General features: G+C 44.4%; 1 protein-coding gene across 1 annotated transcript in view; it reads right to left on the reverse strand.

The window, feature by feature from the left end:
• The window catches only part of SLC16A9 (solute carrier family 16 member 9), a 307,892-nt gene that overhangs the window by 85,450 nt on the left and 195,869 nt on the right, over positions 1 to 26,573 (reverse strand). Inside the window, exon 3 of the mRNA XM_078642646.1 lies at positions 871 to 1,014. Coding sequence (XP_078498772.1) covers positions 871 to 1,014 — 144 coding nt within the window. The remainder of the gene's footprint in view (positions 1 to 870; positions 1,015 to 26,573) is intronic.

The following is a 26,573-nucleotide window of genomic DNA, read 5'->3' on the forward strand; positions in this document are numbered from 1 at the left end:
AAGCCACACAAGCGGAGATAATATACATCGCAAACTGTGAATGTGTGGTTGAGGGTCTCCGAGACAATTTCTCTGAGACTCTGGTATATCGACATATATGGTTCATTCCCCTCCTTTGATTAATAGTTTGAAATTCTGCTAAGACTGTCGTTCATATCAGCATGGCATGGGAGGCCTGTCAACATTCACAATGCCACATGAGTAACACAATATCAAGCTTGATACGCGATCACTTGGTGAAAAGCTGATAAACAGCGAGCGAAGGGTGAATTTGAAACCTTACACAGAGTGTGGTTCCACTCATTTGTATGCTAGAGGCTTGGCATCCTTAGAGTTCATGCAGGGTTTTGTTTTGTAAAAAAGACACTGGAAGCGGGCTCACAAGCCTTTGGTTTTGTATTTTAAAGGGGACAGGGAGGCTTCTAAGGCATTGATGGACACTAAGTCCTGACACCTCCATTAACCCACCCCCTACATTACCCTTACAGGGCTATTTAGGTAGCGAGAGTTAAAAACACCACCCCCTTTTAAGCCCAACTCTCTCCCACATATTGAAAATGTTGATTAGGTTGGCAGGTGTGCATGCAGTACACACAGGGCTAACCCAGCATCTCTAAGGGCCCGATCTCCCTATTGTCTTTAGCATCCCACTAAGCTGTTGTGCCATAACTCATTGGACAGAGAGGTCAGGCCTGCCTAGATTCGACCATGTGAACCTGTCCCCCGTTAAATGTGTTACTCCACTTTATGCCTCTTTTTCCCCTGTAAAAGTAATACTAAACATGTACTGCATAACCTTGCAACATAAAAGAAAGGACACAACATTATGATGTCACTTTGAATGAATTAAAAATAAAGAAGTCAACTTACCAACAAGAATTCCATATGAGAAAAATAGAAAATATACACTAGGAGCAACACTGCTTAAAATCAGTCCTCCTGCCACCATAAAGCCACTAAAGATTGTTACAGGTCGTGCTCCAAAAGTAGACACACACAGACTACACACTGGACCTATGGGGAAAAAAATCACAGCGTTAGTTATAATACTTTGAATGTATGTATATTTATTTGAAACAGATTATTACAGTCTTAAAAATATGGTGTTGTATATTCCTATTGCCTCCTTGTCCCTCTTACCATGAGGAATTACAAACATGAAGCCCTTGTGCCTCCCTCCCAAACTATAAAAGCCCCCTCACCCTCACTTCCTGTTCCTTTTTTGTTTCCTTAGGGCAGGCGCGGTGCTCTGCTGCCTTCCAGCCTTGCGGTGCTCAGCAGAGTTGGTGCTCAAGCAAGACTCAGCTTAAAAATGCAAAAATCAGCACGCCTGTGGACGGATTCCTCATGGTGACCGTGATGCTGGTGACTGTTGTTGGAAGGTGGGAGGGGACTTGATTACCAATAGGCTTCTCGTCTGACTGCCTTTCTACAGGCTTGCGCACGCATGTCTCCTCTCTGCTTCTGGGTTTAGGAGTGGGGTGCCTCCAACCGGCCCTGGGGGGGGGGAAGGAGCAGTTCCATTTAGCCAAAGAGCCAGGTCTTGGGAGCCTTCCTGAAGGAGTTCAGGGAGGGGGAAGTCTGAAGTTAATCGGGAGCTTGTTCTAGGTCTTGGCCGCGATGTAGGAAAAGGCTCTTCCCCCTGCTTTGGCTTTGCGGATGCGCGGGGTTGGTGGATCGGAGGTTTCTTTTGGGTACATGGAGGGTGAGCACCGTGTTTTGGTGTTCAGAAACTGACTGGGAGCTTGGCCATGTTCTCCTACGCAGGCTTTAATGCAGCCTGCATGTAGAACATGCGACGTCCACAAAACTGTTAGGCCGGCCCAAGAGGGCCAGCCAATCAGTCATCGCACACTTAGGAGGGTGCTACCACTCCTGCCCTGCCCCCTCATGCAAAGCTGTGAAAGGAGAAAAAAAAATGATAATAACGCAAGTTATTATCATTTTATTTTCCCTTTATTTCACTACTAAAAAGCAGTGAGGCGACGCTCCTCCACCTTAGTGGAAGAGCCGCTACTGCTAAGCCAGATGGCACCTCAATATCCTCATGAGATTCATCCTGAGTCCGTGGGTTCACAGCTTGCAGGATATGCCTTGTCTTCTTATAGTGACAGAGGTGATACAGCGGGAGCTGGATGGCTTGTTCCCTCCAATATCTTGAATAGAGTTATTTTGAATGCTCATATATAGGTGATCATCACGACGGATGCCAGAGAAAGTGGTTGGGGGCATAGTTGGGACCTCTTCAGGTCAAGGGCGTCCTGGATGTCAGCCAAAGCTGCGGGTCCTCCAATTGAAGGGAACTGCAAGCTAGTTCTCCTGCACTTTTCTCACCTGACTTTGGGAAACAATGTTGTCATTTGGACAGACAATACCACTGCCAAGTCCTATGTAAATCATCAGGGGGGAAGAGGACCCTGTCATTGCGAAAGATTGTGTATCAGCTCTTTCTGTGGGATCAGTCCCATGTGTACTCCCTGGGCCACTTTATATTCATAGGCTTCTGAATTCTCAGGCCGATCGCCTGAGCAGGGAGATTCCGTCCTCCCAGGACTTTTGTCTCTTTTCCCAGGTGTTTGCCAGGATTTGTCTGATGTGGGGACGCCCCCTGTTGGATATGTTTGCGAGTGTTTGCAATTTCCATCTTCCCCAGTTTTTTTCCAAGGAGAAAGAAGGTGTTGGCTTCGAGAGTGGGTGGTCTGCCATGTCCTTGGCCATCCTGCCTGGTTTTTGCTTTCCTTCCATTTCCTTTAATGCAGAAGTTTCTGATTCAGGTATGGGGTAACAGGCCAAGGTAATTCTGGTGGCTCCAGCATGGTCTTGCTGCGTCTAGTTTCCTCTTCTGACAGCGATGAGGGTGGGTCAGGAGTGGCAGCTTCACTTGGTCTCTGCCCCTCTGGGTTTTCCTGTTCTCCAGGTCAAGTCTTTCGCTAAGATCAAACTGACGGCCTAGAGGTGGAACAGGAGGGATTGATTTTTCAGGGCCTTTCGGACTCAGTGTCTTCTTCAATACAGGCTTCCAGGAAATTGTCCACCAGGTCTTCATATGCCAGACACTGGAAGACTTTTCAGAAGTGGATCTCTCGGAAGCAACTGCTCCCCTTTTCTGTTTTGCTTCCTCAAGTCCTTCAGTTCCTTCAGGATGGGTTTCATTTGGGACTCGTTTGGCCACTCTTAAATTTCAGTGAGTCGCCTTGAAGGCTTTATAGTCCCCTTGTGTTATGTTCCTGAGTTAGGCCCATGTAGCAAGGCTGCACATTTCCTTATATTGCCCTCTTTCTGCACAATAACATTTCACGATAACCTTTTGCACATATTTATGTGCGTTACAATGTTGGAATTGTTTCTCTGAAACTGCTTTGCTTACACATTTTGTTTCACGCAACATTATTATGCTGCCTCAAACATCAAGTACAAGGCCTTTGTACACGCTCTACAATGTCTTTCTATCTTCATCCACGGGGCAACAGAGCTATCTGTAAACCCATAATAATGCTAATTTGTATATACATCACAAGGATGCTTTTTATAATAAATATATAAGTGTTTCCGGGAGTTAGACGGAGAAGACAAGCAGCTGCCTAACATCTCAGGAAGGGGTGTCCAGTTTGTGACCAAAACGGGGTTCTACATTCTGTCCCGCCAGGTATTGGGGTTGTATAATCCGGTGGGGGGATTCTTGAATATATATATATATATATATATATATATATATATATATACATACACACACCCTAGATACACGTAGGGTAGGGATTGCATAACAGGAGTACGCCTAATTCCTATATTGTTTTATATGTTGGCATATATACGCTGTTCTTAGAACCGTGGTGGAACTATACCTGCTATTTAATATTTTGGTGCTTGAAATCACTTACATATGCTTCTGTCTATTGATTATCACAGCACTTGTGCTCTGTACAAGAATAACATTGGTTCAAGAAGTATATTGAAAAACATCCCATTGTGTATTCTCTGTATACTTCTCTGAGGACAAGAGCTAACAAGTGACTGAGCAAAAGTGCTCTTGATCTGTTACCACGATACTGAGCGGTCAGGATTTTCATGTTCAGTGGTTGCCAGAAAGCATTCACTCCTTGTGCAGGTTAGGGGGGCTTATTTTGGCACTGTGAGCTAACTGGTCTCTAGGCCAACATATACTATGGGGGTGCAGGGAATCAGTCTAAACACCAGACCCAATGTTTATGCTGCCCACAAACGTGCAAATCCTACTGATTATTGGGAACGACATGACACTTGGGGTGGTTTGGAAGATGAACATGGTTTGATTTCCAGGCTTTTTGAGGGGCTCTCGAATCGACGCCCTGTCCCTCAGGTAGTGTGCCCTTTCTAAGACTTGCAATTGGTGCTACAGGCTCTAAAACATCCCCCTATTGAACCTTTGTCCTCAGTGGAAATTCGTTTTGTGACACTTAGGATATTATTCCTGGTGACCATCACTTATGCCGGGGGGAATTGGGCTCCCTTTCTTGTCTTCCTTCATTTTTTAGGTTATTTGATGACAGGATTGTCCTACAGGTGGACCCTGGCACTGTTCCAAAGATGAAGTCCATGTTTCATCTGCAACAGATGATTCTGCCTGTTTTTTGTCCAGATTCTCAGTCTCCAGAGGAAGTGGCTCTTAATTCTCTTGATCTCAGGAGGGAGGTTTTGAGCTAGGTGGAGAGGATGTAGGAGTTCACGGTTTCCTCTGCCTTGTTTGTTAATTTTAGTTCCCTTCGTAATGTTGGTAAGCCTTTTACTCAGACCTTAGGCAGGTGGATCAGATCTGTGATTACTATGGCATACAAGCAGTTTGGTATGTCGTTTCCTCTGGGGATCAAGGGGGGGGGGTCTACTCGTGGAATGTTGGCTTCAATGGCGGAACTTCATAGGGCATCTTGGTAAGAAATGTGTTGGGGTCCAAGGTCTTGATGTGCCTGATCTATTGGGTTCTGAAGTATTGGCCAATGTGGTGTAACAGTTGGTTTGTGTTTCTTTCTGACTAAAGTTTTTTCTGAATTATGGTTCCAGTTCCAGTTTGTGGCTTGTATACATCTCATGTTTGTAATTCATCACAGTGAGAGGTAAGAGGAAGTAAAGCTTTGATTACTTACACGTAATTGCATTACTCTGAGTCCTTATCTCACTGTGATAATTAACCCCTCTCTCCCACCTTGTCTGCCAGTTTAACTGTAAGGTAGAATAGGCTTGGTAAGGTACAGGAAGTAAGGAGGAGGAGGAGGGGCCTTTTATAGCTTGGGAAGTTGTGAAGGGAGATACAAGGGCCTCTTGTTTGTAATTCATCACGGTGAAAGAACGACTCAGAGTAATGCAATTACTGATAAACAATTAAAGCATTATTCTCCCTCACTCAAAAGAGGATGTGATAAGTCTGAGTAAGCATGTGGCTGCCATGGAGTCTCACTGAAGTTTTGTATCAATGATATCTACTTGCGGTTCATGGCCTGCTATCCCCATACAAGTCTGCTACAGCATGGGCCTGAGCAACAAATTATTAATTACATTAGCTGACATTAACCATCATAATATATTGGATTTCCACAAACAATTTGGAAAAGCATGCATGTTTTTCTGCATGAGTAAATAATGGTAAGGGACATGAAAGAAGAGGGAGGGGTCTTCCAGGGAGTGAGGGATTTGAATGCTAAATCAGAGAAATACCAATAAAGTTGAACTTGTGAGGGTAATCATCATTTTCCCAGACTGGATACACAAACCTGTGTTTCCAACTGGAAAAGTAAATACCCCACATTTTTGGGAGGTTTAAGTGGAGGAATTTCTTCACAAGGAAAATGTTGCTCTCTGGAAAAAAGTGACAAACATATAGGCATATTACGCTTAGATTTTCGGATAAAATCAGTGGGTTGTTCGCTGAAGAACCCTTCAACTGAAGTAAGTGAAGAGAAGGAAGTTTACAAAAACAAATATATGTGAGCTGTAAATGTGCATGGGCAGTGAATTGATATGTTTTCAACTCCTTCATAAGAGTAAGTCTCAGACAAACTTAGGGGAATATTTAGAAGCTCTCACCGCCACCAGAACGTCACTTTTTTTGACGCTTCAGTGGCACGGCGCTATTTTCTATATTTACAAGGTAGCGCTATGCCACTTTGCATGGCTTAAGGCCACCTTGTAAATATGCCCCTTTCTTCAACAGTCCTCTGCAGCAAAGGGTGTGCAATGTGTGTTGCTGTGAGCGTTCCACCGCAACACCCATTGCTTTTTGGAGCTGCCCCAGATTTACAATGCTGAGGCTGCGCCAAAAACGAATGTTATGGAATACCAGGTGTTAGAATGGATCACTGAGGAGAAATAATTAATTTCTCCTCGTTTTTTGCTCTTTCCATGTGTGCTGCATTCTGCAGCACACATAGAAGGTGCAAATCACCATTATTGTTTATGTGCAGAAAGATGTCCCTTCACATAAACAATCATCCCTTGCAACATGATGGCAGGGAAGTCAACGCTGTCACTAGGCAGCTTTTCTCTACGCCAGCACTAGGGGAAACATAGGGTGCACCATATTCTTGTGAATACAGCATATCCCTGCGTTTAGAAAATGTCAGAGCATGGCGCTGGCAAATTTTCAGCAGTTCTGTGCTCCGAAATTGTATTGGAAATATGCCCCTAAACTTATTTGTCTACTCCCATGGTTACTCCTGCTATTGTGAATCGCATCCATGGCTCCTAGTTGAAGAGAGGACCCATACTTTTTTCGTTGCTTACCAACAAAAATACATACATGAGTGTGGTTATGTGCTATGTGCAGTAATTAGTTCCTAACCAAATGTTGAGTGTAAGCATTCGCCTCTGAAGCCCCACTTTGGAGCTCAAGTCTTTGAAAGATCACCTGCTCATCATATCAAAGGAATGAATCTGATGAGCCTGTCCGTTACTGCTGAAAATTGCAATTTATCGATATGTTGTAGTTATATCTTAAACTCCCATATCCCAACATAGACATACTTTTTAATTTTGATGTTAGTCAAGACCTTTTGATTTTTATAACATGATGTATATATAATCAGCCAGCTCTTTTCATCCATTTATCTATTGCTATGGAGGAGTCCTAACTTTAGGACTCCTAAATGCCTTCTGTGAATACCGAAAGTCTTAAAGTTAGGATTTCTCGTAATTTAGGAGTAGTAAAGTTAGGACTCCTAACTTTACTACTCCTAAACTGAGAAAAATCATAACTTTAAGACTTTCGGTATTCACAGAAGGCATTTAGGAGTCCTAAAGTTAGGACTACTAACTTCTGTGAATACCAAAAATGAGTAAGTGCTTTCTGTGAATACCAAAATGAGTAAGTGCCTTCTGTGAATACCAACATAGTAGTAAGTTTAGGATTTTGTCTTAAGTTAGTTCTGTGAATCGGGCCCCATGTACTTTGCAAGGGGGCCCTTGCAGTTTTGTTACACCACTGAAATATACTACTTACACCATTTTACTGTATGACGCAAATCTGAGCCCCCGTTTATCCAGGTCCAGTCTGGCTGTCAGCAGGCCAAAGCATGCTGACCTCTATTTCTCCTGCTTCGAATCTCCTAATGAAATATGAATGGGGCTTTACGTTGTACTACGGCCTCACTCTAAGCTTTATCCACAATACAAGCAGAGGCCAAATTTACACTCAACTTCCATCACCTGTTTCGCTATGGTATCCCAAGAAGTGATCTATCAAAGTAGACCTAGCCTCTAATCGGACAGGGTTGTATGGGAATCATAAATTAGAAGTGTGCACATAATTAAGATCACCAAAATCAAAATATGACAAAGAACTGCAATTGAGCCTTCCGTTAGGTAAAGATATTCTGGAATAAACGTTATTTGACTTTTTAGGCTAAAATGAAACAAGGTGGTGTGAGTCTAGTTTAAGTTCCGGTAAGACTGCTGACGAGGCTGACTCATCCGGAATTGAGGCGGGTGATGACCCTTGAGATTTCCTGTGCAGAAGAACTGAGGCTGTGTTAATCATCATTTAAACTAACCCATATCTACTTCTGTGATCCTCAAGCACATGATTAACCACTTGAGCGGGAATGTTAGCTAGATTCCTGTGAAGGTCATCTTAAAATCTGGAAATATGTAACCAAAAAAGGAACTTTTAGACAGAAGCAGGAATCTGCTTCCTTTCCTTACTTTATTTTAAAAAGTGTGTCTGCCCAGACTATGTTGTAGGTAGTGGATATCTGTGTCCAAGTATCTCTGGGTGAATATGTGTGTAAATATGCAAGGATAATTGAGACATTCATGAATCTCATATGCAGCATTATTATACTGTGAAAGTACAACAAATCCGCCGCATGAATAGCTTTCAATGCGTTGCTCGCAAACCCCCCTACCCCACCCCCCCCCCCACTCCCACCGCTCATAGATGTTGGACAAACCGCAAGAAAAATTAAGGAGTTAAAAAATGTCTGACCGATGTTGACTGCTAAGCAGTGCTGCAACGCTAGTTTCTTTCTGGGCGCCTTGACCTCACAAAGATTGACCTGAAAAGATTATTTTTCATTTTTTTATGTGCAATCTGTTCTTCAAAAGCTGGAACGCGGCGTGAACTTGTGTCCTGGCGGCTTACTATCCAAGGTTGCTGCTGAAGCTGAGAGCATCTGGCTGTGGACCACAGACCCACGTAGAGAGTAAGTACTTCCCTAGAACCTAGGAGGTGTCAGGTTTTCAGTGGCGTACCGAGTGTCTTCGACCCTAATCCAAGCCAGGTGATTGAGTAAAATAAAAAAACAAAGCCAGAGGACCCCTGGTATCCCAGGCCCCAGTGCCACTGCACCTTCTGCACCAATGATACGTATACATCGCTGCACATTCTGTTGCATTCTATCACGCTCCCCTGGTCTTAGTTTGTGTCAAGGGCTTTCAGACACACATAGACTGGCTGCCGCCAGGAGCGCCTTCTCCAGCGAAGACCCAAACAGGCAGCAAATAGAACAAGCATTTGCAATGCAATAGGTCTCGCATTTACGAGAGTTTAAGCTAGTGTCGTTTACAATGGCAATAGCTCAAACTCTTGTAAATGCGAGACCTATTTCACTTCAAAGAAGCTGGCTCATTGTCCGGGGCTGCTTGAAAGTGAAAGCGCGCATGGCGAGGAAAGCACGTCGTGCCTGCGTAGAGAAACCCATTCGAAAAAAGAGTGCTTACAGACTAAATAAGAAGTACCGTGTCGAAACCAAAGTAAAAGGGCCAGTCGCCATGGGAGGTTACGAATGCAGACAAGATGGTACCAAGGAGGGACTAACAAGCCTGATAATGACTCGCAAGCCAGCGTTTAAGAAGGATAATGGCACAAGCCAATGACAAATATGGGTGGAGATTGGGCGGGGCTTCAAAGCCATACTCCAATAGTGCATGCCTCGCAGCAGCGCATGCGCTGCCCAGGCTCGACCTAAAAAGTAGAATAGTCTCTGCGGCACTCATTGCCAGACCCTACACATAGTGCCTGGGAATTGGATACTTTGCTCAGAAGTGTGCAGCAAACTCACGAGTACTGGGGCTCTACGTGGTCATTAGTCCAAGTAGTCACTTAGTTCAAATACATTTTTTATACAGTACTTTACTTTAAACAACACTTCTGAAGTTTATGGCTAATATTTTACAGTGGCCTTACCTAAAATGATGGAAGGGCCCTTCAAAGTTCTGCCAGGAGTACTCATGATTCCCACCTCCTAGGTTTGGAAACACTGGAAAAGCCCAATTCCCCTATTACGAGAAATGGCGCCAACTCCTGAACAGAAGTTGGCTTTAGGACATACTCTTGTTTTATTTTGCCCACAACACAGTCAACATTGAGCCCTGCCCAGACCACATCAGAGTCCAACTAAAACATGGAGCCTTTGCATCTCTTGCAGAGGCCCACAATAATCCCCTGATATGTTAATGTCAGGGCAGCATACTCTCACAAAACCGCGTTTCTCTTGTTTATGATGATCTGCCTCACACATACATTAACCAAGGCACCCTTGCACTTTGGAACAGCAACTACCCCACCTCTACTGAACTCTAAGCACACCACCTACATTTCGATTGGTTTATTTACAGGGTCATTCATCCATTCAACAGGAGGTTAGAATTGAGATGGTGGGACTCACAACTCTAATAAGCAACTATTGGCAAAGCTAATAGTTCTCCGCCCAAAATGTCTAACCTAATGGCTCTGCCAATACTTTTCATTGCCATTATCATGCCAAAATAGTAGCCAGCGCATCACAATATATGCAAATGCGTACATGATGCATGCATATGTATGCGGGTGCATGGCTGGCCATTTTGGAATGGGTTTTCTATTAAAGAACAGCCATTCCAAGATGGCCATTGATGCCTAAGCATGTGTTGTGGTGCTTGCATGCATGTGCATTGTGACGCACACATGTGCATGAATTATAATTAGACTCCCTGTTTTCTGTTTTTACAGATTTTTACAGATAAATACAAACAGAAAAGATTTATTATCTTGTCTGTATTTATTTTTAAATGTGGATAAAAACGGAAAATAGGTTGCTTTTTCAATAACTCTAAATACTGTCTGCCATGCCAATAGCTGTATAGATTGATAGGTAAGAGGGTTAAAAAAGAAAGGACTTTTACTAATAAGGGTTTACCAGCAGGAGATATGCACAAGGTTGATACTGAAATGTGCATATTTTCAAATAAGTGCATTGATTTATCTTCTGCGGGTGTTTACAGAATTGAAACTTGGCAGTCATTCAAGCATGAGTGCATATTTATTGGTTAAATAAATGTGGAAATATACTAATTTCCGCTTAATTTTCCCACAAAACTCTAAATAAATATGGATAAATACAGATAAAATTGGAAAAAAAGAAATATGGATAAATACAGACGGAAATGTCCAAAAAATAAATACTATAAAACCGGGAGCCCTAATCATAATGCCCGGAGTCTATACTGGCATTTTAATGTTACCATTCCAACATGGTTTACAACAGTAAAGTGAAAAAAGTAAAAAAGAAAATGTGTGCCAGTGCAAAATTAGCAAGCAAGTGGCTTGGTTGAACTTTGCACCTGCCGAGCAATGGTTAACAAAATGTACAAAAAAATTGAATAGGATCAGCAGAACAGGGTGAAGAATGGTAAACACCAGAAGATGTGGGAGGGAAGCAACAGACCTAGTTCAGTGTGTCACAGGGCAACCAGGGTCTACTGGCCACAAAAGTAGGGCTCTGGGTCTTTTGTCTCAGATATACTGGGGTCTCTCCGCCGTTAGATTTTCAAACTAGACCAGCACACCCTTACCGCACATGCTATCAGGGTAGCGAGGCCAAGCAGTCCCATGCGTCTACGGGATGTGAGGGAGGTAGATACTCAGAACACAATTTATCAAGCGGTCATATAATAGACTCAATAGGTGAATGTATCACCTGTGCTTCTCTATTAAGAAAGAGAGAAGAACCCTTATCACACAACTCATATCTCTACATAAGGAACATGTGATGTCCCCTTGCCTCCAGAAGACTGGCTATCAACAGAGCCAGCTCTGCATTACTGCAGCCTTCTGAGTACTCTGGTGCTTGGTCAGTGAAGAATATTGGAAACTGAAACAAAGTGAGAAAATATGGGCCCTATCTTTATGCACGGTTTTTAGACAGGGGATGTGAATTTACTGTCTGAAGTACAGGAACCTGTTTGCGGTGGTTCCATTTCCCATTCAATTTTTTTAGTTGCAGTGCAGAGACAGTCTTAGTGTAAGATGGAGGCTTTCAGAGGAGGTAGTGATCACCCTAGCTCCAAGTAGGAGTACCCAAAACACAAGCAAAATAAGTGTAAAGCTCTGCTCCTGGCTACCGTCTACCTTTCTGGATGGACCCAGTGTCGTAGCTGGGCCTAAGGCCACCCATGGCGGTCTGATTGAAGAGCAGCGGGGGGGCAGATACTGGTGATTCATGCTGCCGTGACGGCCATAGATAGGGTGGGTTTGATGGGGTGCTGCCGATTCTTGCGCCCCTGTCGGACACAGGTAAGAGTGGGGGGAGGGGGCCTCACCGCCGCCCCCAAAATTCATGCCGCCTGGGGAAGTCCGCTCCCACTGCCCCTCGCTAGCAACACCACTGGTTGGGCCACTCAAGGGAAAGACAAAAGGATAGGACTAAGCTCAGAAACTTCTCTTCCTCTAACAACTGAATCTACTGACTAATCCCCAGTCCACCAACATCAAACAAATGGCAGTGCTTAGTAAATCAGCCCCTTATGTCCGCGCAGGGTGTGGCCATGACTTGCAAGTTGTACATTACATGAGCAGACCTGTAGGCATTGCTTTCTCAAATTGGATGAGGTAAAAAGGAGTGTCCAAAATTATGTATTCAAAAATGATATGCTGCAACCACCACTCACAGAACATGTCCCAAATGGCACAGACAGAGGTCTTGTGTCTGTTACAGAGTATACTTGTGGTGCTCCTCATGACCTCAGAGCCTGCCGTGGGTCTCTTGGTCACTTTTGGGCCTAGGCCTCAGCATGCATGCAGGATTTTGCGAAAATCAGACAACAGTTTCACATACAGCCTGGTTATTTAAGACAGGTTTGCACATCACTTTACCAGGCAGGGCACATTCCTCTCCAAACAGGATATAAATACAGAGCAAGGTGGGAGGGGCAAAAGACCAAGCAGTATAGGGAAGAGGAAGCGGCGTAAGTACAGAGCAGGCAGTTGTGGCAGAAGAACAAACAAGGTATACATGGGGTGCTGAAACATAAAAAAGAAACAGTCCCATACAAGCAGCGGTGATAGAATACAACTCACCCAGTCAGAACACTGTAAGACCAATATGCTCATGGGTGAAAAAAACAGAAGAAAAAGGAAAAACACCATCAAGTCAAGCCAAGTCAAATCTAGACCAACATGTAAGAAAGACAGCATATCTATCCACTCAAGACCAAGAGACTGACCTAAGATTATGGCTAAGTATGTGTTATGTATTGGAAAAAATGGATCAACTAGTATGTCATACAAACCTAAAAATGACCAGGATTGATGAGATTACCTTTCCGATTAAGGAACATGACACGATGTTGCAAAGGGTCCTTGTAGGAAGATCTAGGTAGATATAGCATTAAGCACCACACCAGATATAGCAGTAAGACAGTAACCACAGTAGACTTAAAATACAAATTTTCAACTTTCTTAAGGGGGAAACAAAGATTGTCGGAATAAAACACACATAACTGTGCAAAAATTCAAACTTGTATCAGGGAAAAACATTTACCAAGTACCTTTGCAAATCGTTTGACCAACACATACCCCTAATTCCATTAATGCTGGATGCTCTCTACTTATTTTGGGCTGCTAGAGAGCACAGGACCACAACGCCCACAAGCACCCAGGAGAAGGAGGCAGAGCACTTCCTGCCAGTCAATGCCTATCGAGTGCCAATGCTACCAGCATTGCCGGATGCTCTCCCCTCTTTTGGTGCTGAGGGCACATAAGACCACAACGGCCACATTTTTCAAGGAGAAGGAGGTGGGGTACTTCCTGACAGTCAGCGGTTATCAAGCGCCAACACTACCCGCAGCGCAAGCGCCAACACTACCCGCAGCGCAGGAAGCTCTCCGCTAGTTTGGAGCTGCTAGGTCCACAGGACCACAATGCCCACAACCACCCAGAAGAATCAGGCTGGGCACTTCATGCCAGTCAGCGCTTATTCAAGCACCTACGCTACCCACTGCGTGGGAGGCTCGCTGCTTGTTTGGGGATGCTGGAGCGCAACAGGACCACAAAGCCGACAACCACCCAGGAGAAGGAGGCGGGGCACTTCCTGACAGTCAGCACTTATTAAGTACCAATGCAACCAGCAGTGTGGGATGCTCTTTGCTTGTTTGGGTCTGCTGGGGAGCACAGGACAGCAACGCCCACAGCCAACAAGGAGAAGAAGGTAGGGCATGTCTTGACAGCGCTTATTAAGCGCCTGCGCTAGCCGAGGCATGGGACACTCTCCTCTTGTTTGGGGCTACTGGGGCGCAACAGGACCACAAACCCGACAACCACCCAGGAGAAAGAGGTGGGCCCTTCCTGAAGGTCAGCACATATCAAGGCCAACTAGACCTGCAGCTTGGGATGAGCCAGGGCTCTGCCTGGCCCAAGAGCGGGACCATCGGTGCCCGCCAGAACCTGAAAAAGACCTTGTTGCCCTCTTGGCTTTGTGTGCCTTGAGCAACATATCTCCTACTCATATTGATGCGAGGAATCTTTTCTTCTCGTTTTACTGTCTTTGTAAGAATGTATCTAACTAGCGCATATTGGGCAGCACCAATCATTTGACTGCTGAGTTTTACCCATCTCATGCTCACGGGTATTCCCAAATTCTCAACCGCCCCGCTAAAGGCCTGTCTCAATGCTGCAGCAAGACTTTTAACAGGCTCTAGGAAATTTGATCACATATCGCCACACCTGAAAGCACTCAACTGGTTACCATATGAAGCACGAATCCACCTAAAAATGGCCTGCATCACCCATAAGGCGCTACACCACAACACCCCTCAGTACCTAGTCCAAAAACTCAGCCTATCTGGAGGAAACAGACATTCAAGGAGTGCAAACAATCTACTCCTGAAACCCGCACGTTTCAAAAAGTCTAAAACCTCCAACAGAGCATTCTCTGGGGCTGCTCCCAGAATTTGGAACTCCCTCCCACCACACATCAGAAAAATCGCCTCTATCCCTCTCTTCAAAAAGGAAACAAAATTATTCCTGATGAGCAATTCCTCCCGTAACTTAAGACAACCACATCACAAGAGCGACAATCCCCAAACTACTGTTATTCGTTTTTGCGCATAATGTATGACCTGCTTTTATGTAAATGGTCTTGGGTTCAGAACATTCTTCTCACTGTTGCCAAGAGAAATGATGACCCACACGAACTTGAATGGTCTTCCTTTTTGTGTTTCAGAACAAGCTCTCTTAATGTTGATACTCCCTGTTACCCGCAGACTATTTTCTTTTTTTCTTCTCCCTGTATGCATTTGTTCACCTTTGAATGTTTCACCTTATGTCTGATGTAAAGCGCTCTGATACCCTATTTTGGGTCTGGTTCGCGCTCTATAAAACTTTATAAATAAAAATAAATAAATGTACCACAGGAGGCTGCTAAACCAAAGAAACAGTCACAATTCAAGGTGAAAGCATCCATCAATTGTACAATAAGTGAGATAGATGTCATGATAGAGGAGCTCGAAACAATGCTCAAGCCTCAGTCCCCTGTATCTGCCCCTATCAAAGATAAGCTTATTGCCAAACTTTTCACCAGACGTCAAGAGAAATTTCAAATATCCACTGAGCCACAGACATCACTTAGAAGCCACAATGTTACAGCTCTAGTTCATGCTGATGCTCAGGCACAACACAGCATTCTTCATTCCATGCCCGCACCCCATGAAATTGCAGTGACCAGTACAAAAAGATTTGCGGTCCATGCAAACGAGGAAGTGGTCAACAACCCTAGTTCCCTGGGGGGAAATATGCTCCATAACCCTGGTTCAACACCAAATACACCAGATACAAGGAGCATAGACTTTGCTCAAACAGTAATAGAACTTAAACTTGAAATCATAAGTGAAATACAAGCATCCTTTCTTGAGGAGTTCTAGGGTGATCTAAGAGCTCTACTAGCTTTGGAGATAAAAGAAAGAAACAAGAAAGCAAGATAGCAGTAAAAGTTGGTTTAATAAAAAATGTAAGGATGCAAAACGTTCTCTACTTAAGTCAATTAAGAATATGGGCCAAAAGGACATCAAAAGCCCTAGGGAAAATTACACAAGGACTCAAGATGGAGAAGGATGAATGGTAAAGAAAGATCTGGCAGGACTTAACTGTAGCACTGAAAACAGTATATCACAAAACATTCTGGCATATAGTTGCACATGGTAGCAAGCATGAAACGAAAAGATTTGAGTTCTTCATCCAGCCTCAAAGTTGGGAAGAATATTTAAAAACCTTTCAATATCTGAAAAAGACTCACTAAATCTTCTGCCTAAAGACCATCTAAAAGGGAAGGGATGGATCAACCCATTAGTAGTTACGCTTGAGAAAACCTATAAGGCCATTCTTGACACTACCAGTGGGAAGGCCAGGGCCCAGACAACATTCCAGACGATTTATATATCTCTGACCAGCAACCCTGGGGTTTTTATATAAATATCCTAACAAATGGTATTCCAGAGGGGGTGGCTATTTCAGACTGGTTGTGTGGGGCCAAAATAGTCCCGTACACAAAAAGGTGCACATGCTGATCCTTTCAACTATATACCAGTAAGTCTACGAGACAGTTTTCCGAAAATATTCTGTTGACAGGCATTGAATACATTTCTGACATGGATAGAGGAACACAGGATCCTGTCAGATTTGCAAGAAGGCTTTAGAACTACGGGTAGTACTTCAGATCAGGTGTTTAGGTTTTGCAGCTAAAGGGAATCTATACATTGCATTTATTGATCTTCGATCGGCCTTTGGCCTGAACCCGCGTGAAAAATTGTGGAAGGTATTTTAGGATATTGGCCTTCCGGACAATATTATATCTAGTAAGAGCCTGATTTAGATCTTGACGACGGATTACTCCATCACAACGGTGATGGATAGCCCATCTGCCAAAATATAAATCCCATTATATCCAATGGGATTTATATTTCAGCGGATGGGGTATCTGTCAACGTTGTGATGGAGTAACCAGACTGCCAAGATCTAAATCAAGCCCTAAGTCTTTTTGTACGTCCTGGAATAGGGGCAGCAATGGGAGTGACAATTGTCCTGCATGTAGGAAAGCTTTTGAAATGGTGCCCCATCTGCTTTTCTTCTGCAAGCCTATGAGCCCCGCGTAGAAAATGGATTGTATCGGTCCGTCGCCAGTTGGAGGTTAGACAACACCTAGAAGCTCTGAGCATCCTATGATCACATACAGATGATTTTATAGTAAATTATGTGGACAGGTTTTTGACCTCTATATTGATAATAGACATTTTCTACGGCAGTGGGGGTATCTCAGTGAACCATAATGCAATTTACCCGTATGCGCTATTTTAACTATTTCAATAATGCATTACATTTTGATCTTGTATTCGATTTGCTCTTTTTAATCGTGATGTTCTTTAATGAGGTTAGATACTGTTAATCCATTGTCAAATGAAATGTAACATTGTGTATTTATATCATTTCTTATGTTGTGTTTCATGGATTTTATCAAAAATAAACATTGAATTGATTGATTGATTAATATAGATGTATTTGCCGCTCTGCTGTAGTGGTGCTACAAGGGGTTTTGTCAGCTGGACGAAGAAAGGAACTCACGAAACCTCAGTGGTTGTGAAACAACAAGGAAGTGAATGTCTGAGACCCAGCGTTATTGCAGTTCAGGTAGAATTCGGCAGATGAACCAAGTTTGGCTGCTTTATTGCATCAACTGAAATGGAAAAATTAACAAGCACTGGCAAATGTAATTGTTTTGGAGTTGGTATACTGAAATGCTTTTATCACTCATCCAGGAGACACACAGAATGAGGTACAGCAGGGCAAAGGTGGAACAGACATGAAAATTCAATAGGCGGAGGGAATGTGAACGATGAAGAAATGGGTCATAGATGGAGTTGTATGCAAGGAGCTAGTCCTCAGGGCACAAGCCGGGGTACATGCGGGTGGACAGCGTCCACCCACTATTTTCAGCTGGGGCCCACTGTAAGAAATGCTGAACTCGTCCCGGTGTAAATTTCAAACACCAGAACACATTCAGCAGTGCCTGCTCGTTGTCTGCTTTCATTCCAAGCAGCAAAGTGCAGGTTGAGACTCCAGCTGGGCCATCGCGTAGGCCGATCTTCAGGGTCCATTTGGCCTCCTTTTGTTTAATTATCCAGGCTGGGAGCTGACGGTAGCCTCACATCTAGGTGCAAATGCAGTGGAAGGGAAACAAAGCCACGTAGCTTATGGCACTTCACAGATACTTAAGAGAGTCACAATGTTGACTTTGTTCAGACCCCGTATTTAATAGATATGTATGTACTGTAAGACGGTCAGATGCGTTGCTCTGTCCCAGTACAAAACACAAATTTAAATACCAGTATTTGTATTTCTTTTATAGCACCATTCATCCCAATGCAGGGTGGCAGAGCGCTTTACATAACACGTACGCATTATATTGACAATAAATCATACAAGTGTGTAAATTAATGTACAAAATGTGTTACATAGGACAATGAGGGTTACAAGGTTTAGGAGTCACATATCATCATTCATAGCTCACTGTGCTATTTCAGAAGGATTACAATGCAACTGCAGGTAACAAAAGGATCTCTGTGTTAAAAGCAGTAACCCACTTACCTAGCCACATAAAATAAAAATATGTTATCTTCATGTTGCATGATGTGCTTTGCAGTAGACGCATTAACCTAGTCTGCTACTTTGAGTCAAAACTGGCACGAGACAAAACACAGATCTTTCCAGCAAATGTGTAAATCTCCAGAGTTATCTTATCATTATTACTATTCCATCAAAGTAACTGGAAACACAAAGATCTCTGCAGCAGGTGCCTTAACCCTATCAAATATTTAAAAATTCAGACTTTGCTGCAAACTAAGCAGAAACAGGTCTACTTTCACATTTCTCCTTGTTGCCAATTTATTTGTGGCTGAGTTTTAAAAAATAAATGTATAAGTTGAGGCCCAGATTTTGAGTTGGAGTTGTATCACTTTTCTGGCATAACCTTGAAGCAAATCTATTTTGCGATCTACAGTACTATTGAAATCCTGTTTGTGTGGCTTTGAAAACAAAAAAACAAAAAGTCAGCACTTTGCCCTGCCTTACGTTGCGCAATGTAGGCACATTACATGGGTGGTACTTGGGCGTTCCAGTGCATCCACCCATGTATCGAATGTTATATGAAATACGTATTAGCACAATTTTGCTAGAAATAAGCCTCGGAAAACTGAGGTTCTATTCTTAGCTTTCATTTATATACCACCTTTTTGGGGGCGTGGCTTTGGCGCATAGCGGAATGGCTGCCTGCTAGGGGAGCTCCGCACGCCGGAACATTTACTGGACGATTACCATCCTTTTTCCCCCCGAGGCATGCCGTGAAAACCCCCCGGGGTGTGCATGAACGGACAGGGCACAGTGGGGTGGGATCTGTGCTTTCCTGGCCCCGACGATATGCCTGTGGCGGCCGAATAAGAAGTTGCGGGCCGTGCTACAAAATGGCGCCGATCTCCGAAGCAGCCCTAACGGTCTGAAGAGAGTGAGCCCGCTGGCTGGGATCGAGCAATAGCCGGATTTGGGCTGCGATAAGCACACCCGATGTTGACCCTGGCGGTGCATGAGCGACACAGACACCACTGACGAGTGAGACGCTGGAGCCGGCGTGAACGATCTCCGGAGTAGAGGGAAGACGATCAACCCTCCCCCCCCCAACACAACATTCGGCGCGGATCTGGAGTGGCCGACCGCTCGGTGAGACCCGGCAGCTGACAGAAGCACAGGAGGGCTGAACGGAGCGGACTTGCGGTAGGTATAGCGCTGCTGTGGGTTGGGCCTGGTGGGTCCGGGCGGTCGCGGGTTTCGCGAGGTGCGGGCCTCGTAGGGGCATTGGCGCCTCGTGGGGCCTGCGGGTCAGGGCCGAGCTCGGCTGCGACCTGCATGACGCGCCTAGGCAGGTTTTGTCGAGGCTGGTCTGGCCCCTGGCACTTAGAGGGGGAGTACTACTCGGCAGCCGTCTCTCTCCTGTTTTGCCTTACTAGTAGACGAGCGGAGGCAGGGGGCCACGAGGGACCTCTCGAGGGCTGGGGTTGGAGGGAGCACCGACGGTTGCTGGGCCCAGAGGAGACTGTGCAGAGCTGATCTGGACTGCTGGTGGCTACTAGTGGGTGACCACGAGAAACGGCCTTATTGATAGGGGGTGTGCTCACTTGAGAGGAGACCGGAAACGACTGCAAGGTGGCTGTCTGTGCTGGTGACCTGGGCCGGCGACTGTCTGGAGGTACCCAGAGGCCGGGCACGCACTCCAATATGGGCAAAACAGGCCAAGCTCCAGTTCGAAAACAAAAGAGGGACCCACGCTGCAGAGGGTGCGAGTGATCGGAATGACTCTGGTAAAGGCTCGGGACAGGCAGAGGGAGCGGACGATGACACCAGGTCCATCCATTCTGTTAGAACTAAGAGCGGGTATGAAAACCATTGATAGTAAAATAGACGCTCTGGCCACTGGACTTGATATGGTGAAGAAAAAGGTCGATAAGCATGAACACAGATTGGATGTCCTTAAAAACAAGATGTCTGATGAACACGATGCGCAGGCGGAGGCACGCACACAATTGCTTCAGATGGAAAAAGTGCTAGAGGTGATTAGTGCAAAGAACGAAGATTTAGAAGCACGCTCAAGGCGCAACAACGTGCACATTATTGGATTATCTGAGACCACACCCATAGCCAAGATGGAACCTTTCATAGCGGACCTGTTGCGTAAAATTTTTGGGCCTGTTCTCTCAGCTATGATGATTGTAGAGCGAGCGCATCGTTCTCTGGGGCCGCTGCCCAAACCCGGTGCCCCACCACACCCAATCATTGCGAGACTTCTGAACTATGCAGACAGGGACGCCATCTTGAGAGAAGCTAGAGCCAAAGAACCAGTGATGTATAAAGGAGACAAACTATCGTTTTTCCCGGACTATACTCCTACTGTTCAAGCAGCAAGAAAAGAGTTTGTGCCAGTTAAAAGATTGTTAAGGGAGGCGTCGATGCCTTACGCCATGTTATATCCTGCTAAACTGAAAATAACTCATGAGGAGCAGGCACATTTCTTTACTGACGCGAAGTCTGCACTAAAATTCACCAAGCACATCTGCAAAGGAAAGCCACGACAGAAATCGGTGGAGATAACGATGCTGGAGGCGAGCCTGGACGACACGCACTAGGCCTCAATGGGCAGATGCAGAAATGTGGTTGGATAATGTGTAGTCATGTTTCTCTGAAGGGGTGAATAGGATCGGCACATGTTGAATATATTGCATGAGAAGTTGGGGAGGGAGGTCAGAGCTTTACCCGGTCTCATTGTGGAAAACGTCACGGGGGGACCCATGTTCAGAAATACTTGTTACGTTTGGTTTAAGGCATGCTTGAGGGGAGAAATATGATTCCGGAAACCACACCATGGTGTGAGTATTCGTTGCTGAGCCTCTCCCCCAGTGGGTGTTCCCCACATGACACATTGGATGGGTCAAGGTTTGTTGGGAAGGGGGGGTAGGGGATTATGTTCTCGACCTAATTGGGAGGTTGGAGTAGGAGGGGGGAGGGCGAAGATGAATGTGGGTGAAATGTCATTATTTGTTTTATTTTTGGTTCTTTTTTGCTTTATTTGGATATGTCAAGGGAACACATGTTTGAGAAAGCTGATATATCCGGCGCTGATAGGGCTGCTGCCCCTTCCACGGAAGAAAAGCATGTTGCACTTGATATTGTGGTTTATGCTCCTGGATGGCGGGTAAATGTAGGTTATTAACCTGGAATGTCCGCGGCCTGAACTCCCCTAAAAAGGTGAGGCAAGTGATGGCGTATCTGAACAGACACATGGTACATATCGTTCTGCTGCTGGAAACGCACCTGACTAAACACACTGAGCGTGCTATAGCGACTAGGTGGGCTGGTTTTACATGTGCTGCTTCTTACTCCTCTTACGCGACAGGAGTGATGATTTTGATTAAGAAAGGGGTAGACTTCCACCCACTATACTCACACTCAGACGACGAGGGTAGATGTGCAATGGTGTGTGGACAGCTGTATGGTACACTGCTAATTATAATCAATGTCTACGGACCGATCTTAGATGATCCCTCTTGTATAGATCGCATGTGTGGTAAGCTGCGAGACTGGCCAGAAGCCCCTATTATATGGGGGGGTGATTTGAACACATACCTAGACGCTGTACTCGATAAGTCCAATCCAATGTCACATCGGACCCCCAAGGTAGCCAAACATATTCTAAATACAATGGAAGAGTTCGGATTGAGTGATGTTTGGAGAGTGCGACACCCACAGACCAAGGAGGGCACACACGCGACGCCATTACATGGTAGCTGGTCCCGTCTTGATTACTGGTTGGTGGAAAATGAAGTGATGTAATGGGTGGAAGATGTAATGCCCCTGGCCCGGACGTTATCGGACCATAACCCAGTGCGCTTGGATGTGGTGTTCCCTGGGGGGGTAAGACGCCCGTTTACCTGGCGGCTGCGATCTGAGGCCCTGCTTGATCCCATCTTCGAGAATACAGTTAGAGAAGCAATAGTACATTACTTTGCGACAAATAAGGGGACAGTCGATGAGGCCTCTACATTATGGGAGGCGTTTAAGGTTACCATCCGAGGGGTATGTATTGGGACGACTGAGGGCATATTAAAAGACATAAGAACTCAACTCGAGAATACAGAAAAAAAGCTGCGCGACTTGGAGAGGGACTATACGGCTAGGCCGGATGTAAGTATACGGGCTCAAATACGGGAGATGACTCTACAGTATGATGAACTGGCAGAAACAGAGATAAAGTATGTGTCGCGTAGGTGGAAAATAAACCAAAATAAATCTTTAAGATAGTAAAAAAATCCTAAATCCAGTGGCATGCCACTGCTGCAAGGATACCTCAGCCAAGTGGTGCCAACAACTGGCCTACTTTTTTAGAACAAAATTGCAGAAATTCACAATAGCTTAACCACAATAGGTCTCTTAGTCATTGGCCCTCCAGGCCCGATATCATCACCTGTGTACTTTCCTCCTTTGATCCGTGTTCGATAGATGATTCAAGAGCTGCTATTCTAAACCGTAGGTCAGGCTCCCCGTCTGCCTCCTGCCCCCCTTTGTTCTAGCGCAGGGATGGGATGTAATCAATCCTATTATGAATTCCCTACTGGACAAGTCTCTGTCACCTGATATAGTCCCTTCTAACTGGAAACAGGCCAAGATTCTATATCTCCTGAAAAAACCCACTGCAGACTGACCCCAATATCCAAAGCAGCTACAGGCCTATCTCCTTGATGCCAGTATCATCAAAACCTGTGGAGAAGTGTGTGAATCGGCAGCTATACAGCTACATTGAATCTAAAAGGCTCTTCCAACCCAGTCAGGGTTTAGGCCAAAATTCAGCACAGAGACAGCACTTCTGGAAGTTTCCATAGTGATAAAAGGCCCTTTTGAAGCACTAAGAAAGGTAGTCCTGGTACTTTTTGACCTATCCGCTACTTTTGACACAGTCTTGCACCTCAGACTGCTTACCCGCCTAAATGACATTGGCATCAGGCACAGTGCTGAAGTGGCTAAAATCCTTCCTCGATGACAGATGCCAAGAGGTTTGGATGACAACTTTCTAGTCGGGTAAGAGCAGTGTCTCGGTAAGAGTGCTCCCAGGCTTGGCCCATAGCCCAACCATGTTTAACATCTATATGACCCCTCTGGCAGCACTGGTTGGGTCCATTGGGGCCAAGATAATCTCCTATGCCGATTACACTAAGCTGCTGTTTCCATTTGAGAAAGGTGAGCCAATTGTGCAAGATGTCATTAAGCCCTGTCTCTCAGCTGTATTCCAGTGGGTTAGTACTAACGGTATACTACCATTACTTCGTATTACCATTACTACATATATTTTAGTTCGCAGATGCCATTACTTAGCATGCATTTACTACCCATGTTCCATTGCTTAGCAAGCACTTACTACTCATAATGGAGTTACTGTGTAAATTAAAGTTTTAGGATACAGGGGTATTATTAGGGGTCAGGGTGGGTTAGGGTTTTGGGGTATAGGGGGTATTTTTAGGGTTCAGGGTTCCTTTAAGGTTTTGGGGTGCTGGGGTATTTTTGGAGTTCAGGGTGTGTTTGGGTTTTGGGGTGCTGGGGTAATTTTAGGGGCCAGGGTTGGTTAGGGTTTTGGGGTGTAGGGGGTAATTTTAGGGTACCGGGTGCATTTAGGTTTGGGGCACTGGGGTATTTTTAGGGGTCAGGGTGCGTGCCAGGGGAACGGTAACTATTACGATTAATTTTTTGATTTGAAATACCAATAACGCGTTGTAACGGTATGCGCCATTAATAACTGCGAAGTAAAAGCATTTTTAATGTATTTGTATATATTTGCGAAGTAAAAGCATGCGCACTAAAATCATGCGTAATAATGTTATTTGCGAAGTCAAAACTTTGAAGTAAATACCTGCGGAGTAACGGTATGCTAAGTAAAATCATACATTCCTACTGACCAACTCAAATGTAGCGCTAACAAGACAGAGGTTCTGGTCATAACTTCACTCTCAACCTACAAGCTCATTGGTCAGATGGGGCCCCCCGCTCAAAGTCCAAGTTGAGGCAGAAAAAAACTTGGGTGTCAAGTTTGACATATAGCTGCCTCTACAAAACCAAATCAACATGGTACTTTCAAAGTGTTTTGGTCTAATGCAAACTGCAAAATAATTCTTGCAGATCATCTCCGTGCCTGTGAGGATAGCAGTGATCCTGGCAGTGATTGAATCCAGGCTGGACTACGCCAATGCCCTTTATCCAAGCCTTGCACTATTTTGTTGAAGAAACTACAAACGGTTCAGAAAGCAGCAGCCTGTTTTGTCCTCAAGCTTCCTAGATGAGTTTCAGTTATTTTACACCTGAAGAACCTGCATTGGCTCCCTTTTAAAGCAAGCAATTGCAAAGCCAATAGGTCTCGCCTTTGGGATTTATTGGCTTTGTCAAAATATTTTAGAGGTATTGTACTGAGCCCCCATTGCTGTGTAATATGGCTTGGGAGGATTTAAAAAAAAAAAGCATATGACGTGCTCTAAGCCCACTGTAAGGAAACAATAGGTATTTTTGAAAACTAAGCAGGATGCTTGATATTTCTGATATGTGAGACATGAAAAGACCGCGAAAGAGGAGAACAAAAAAACCCAGGAAAGATGCCCCGGTCAATCATAAGGCATTAAAAAGAAATACAATGGAGTCAACGAATGGTAAGTGGGAAATGCAGGCTCCAAGGCCTTTATTGTAAACAATAGCCCTCGCAAGTACAGCGCATGCTCTGCGTAGGCGAGATCCAAAAAGCATGGGACGGAATCAAGACCAGACAGCAATTGCATTCGGCAACCCAGGCTTTCAGCAGTGTTGGCATTAGGCTGCTATGAACAACTGTGGGCCCCTACACTATTTTTTAAACAAATGAAACACCAAGTAAACATAAAGTTCTGCTCTTTTCAGGAGAGCAGCCTTGGACTACATGAAGTTCTGAAATTTACAGAAACAAAAACGAGTCATTCTAAGGGAATGCAACAACACTATGTTACAATATAACTCATAAACTGAGACACAACAATTCCCATCCTGATAATTCAATATAAAACGCTGAGTAAAGTATTCATTGTGTGATGACTCAGGTGCAGAGAAGGGCTCATGAAGTCACCTTTACTCAGGTACTCAGGGGGGGGGGATTTAATAAAATATCTACTTGCCTATCGGGAGGTTGCTTCATAAATCTACTAGTCCTGTAACAAAATCCAGTTGCCCCTTTGGTGCCACGTAGTGCAGCGACAAATTATGACAGCAATCTCATTATATAAGAGCTCTGATGTAGCTTCTTTGATTATGCCAGGGCTCATACCATAGTTGTGTTGGAATACTTCCAATCCCCTTATGTTACCATGTTTCCACAGATCTACATACCGGGCTGAAGGTAGTTGTAAGCATTAGTTCCAGGGTTAGAATGCCCTTTTGAATCTATGCAAACCTACTAACTTGCATATTTTAAGGGTTTTCAACAACCCATACTGAGAAATGTTGGAAATTTACTCCTGACAATGGCAGATGTAAACCTTCTCCCAGAGTTGGGGAAAAAGTGGTTGCAGGTAAAGCGAACTTGCACACACTCAGATTTTCGCATTAGCAAATCTACACATGCAGATTTGCTCATGCTAAAATGCAGTTCACAAATATTTTCTAGGAGTTCTATTTCTGTTCCTACTGTACATTCTTGGGAATTCATGAAAGCAGTATAGCTGCATTTAATGCAAGGACATATACCATGAGTGCACTTTTGAGACTTTCTTTAATATTTGGGCCCCTAATTTGGTCTGGCATTGACTGTGACCTTTTGCGTTAATTAAAATTCAGTCTCTCTTTCTGTATCGGCTTTCTTCATTGTGTGTAACAGTATTCTGCTCTTTCACAAGGAGCATATCGGCACACAAAGTAGTTTTTTTCAGTGCCAGTAACTACTGTGGCAGTGTGTGCTTTTTGAGACCCAAAAACTATTTTTGCTTTTGCAAATATTTGTCATAATGGTGAGGGCCCGGCAGCTGCCACACCAATAAGGATTCACCAAAACCGTATCAAAACAAGTCACACATTGACAAAACTAAAAAGCTGACCACCAATTTCAGACCTACTGACTTTGCCAACGCTTGTTTATTTTTGTTTCCCATAATCATATTGAAACTAGTTACACTGATTTTGCATTATGAATGTAACTAAATGATGCTCCAAAGAAATGGTACCTGAAATTTTACAGTAGTTTTCCTGCTTTCATTTTTTA

Source organism: Lissotriton helveticus, chromosome 5_1 (assembly GCF_964261635.1).
Source record: "Lissotriton helveticus chromosome 5_1, aLisHel1.1, whole genome shotgun sequence".
Lineage (NCBI taxonomy): Eukaryota > Metazoa > Chordata > Amphibia > Caudata > Salamandridae > Lissotriton > Lissotriton helveticus.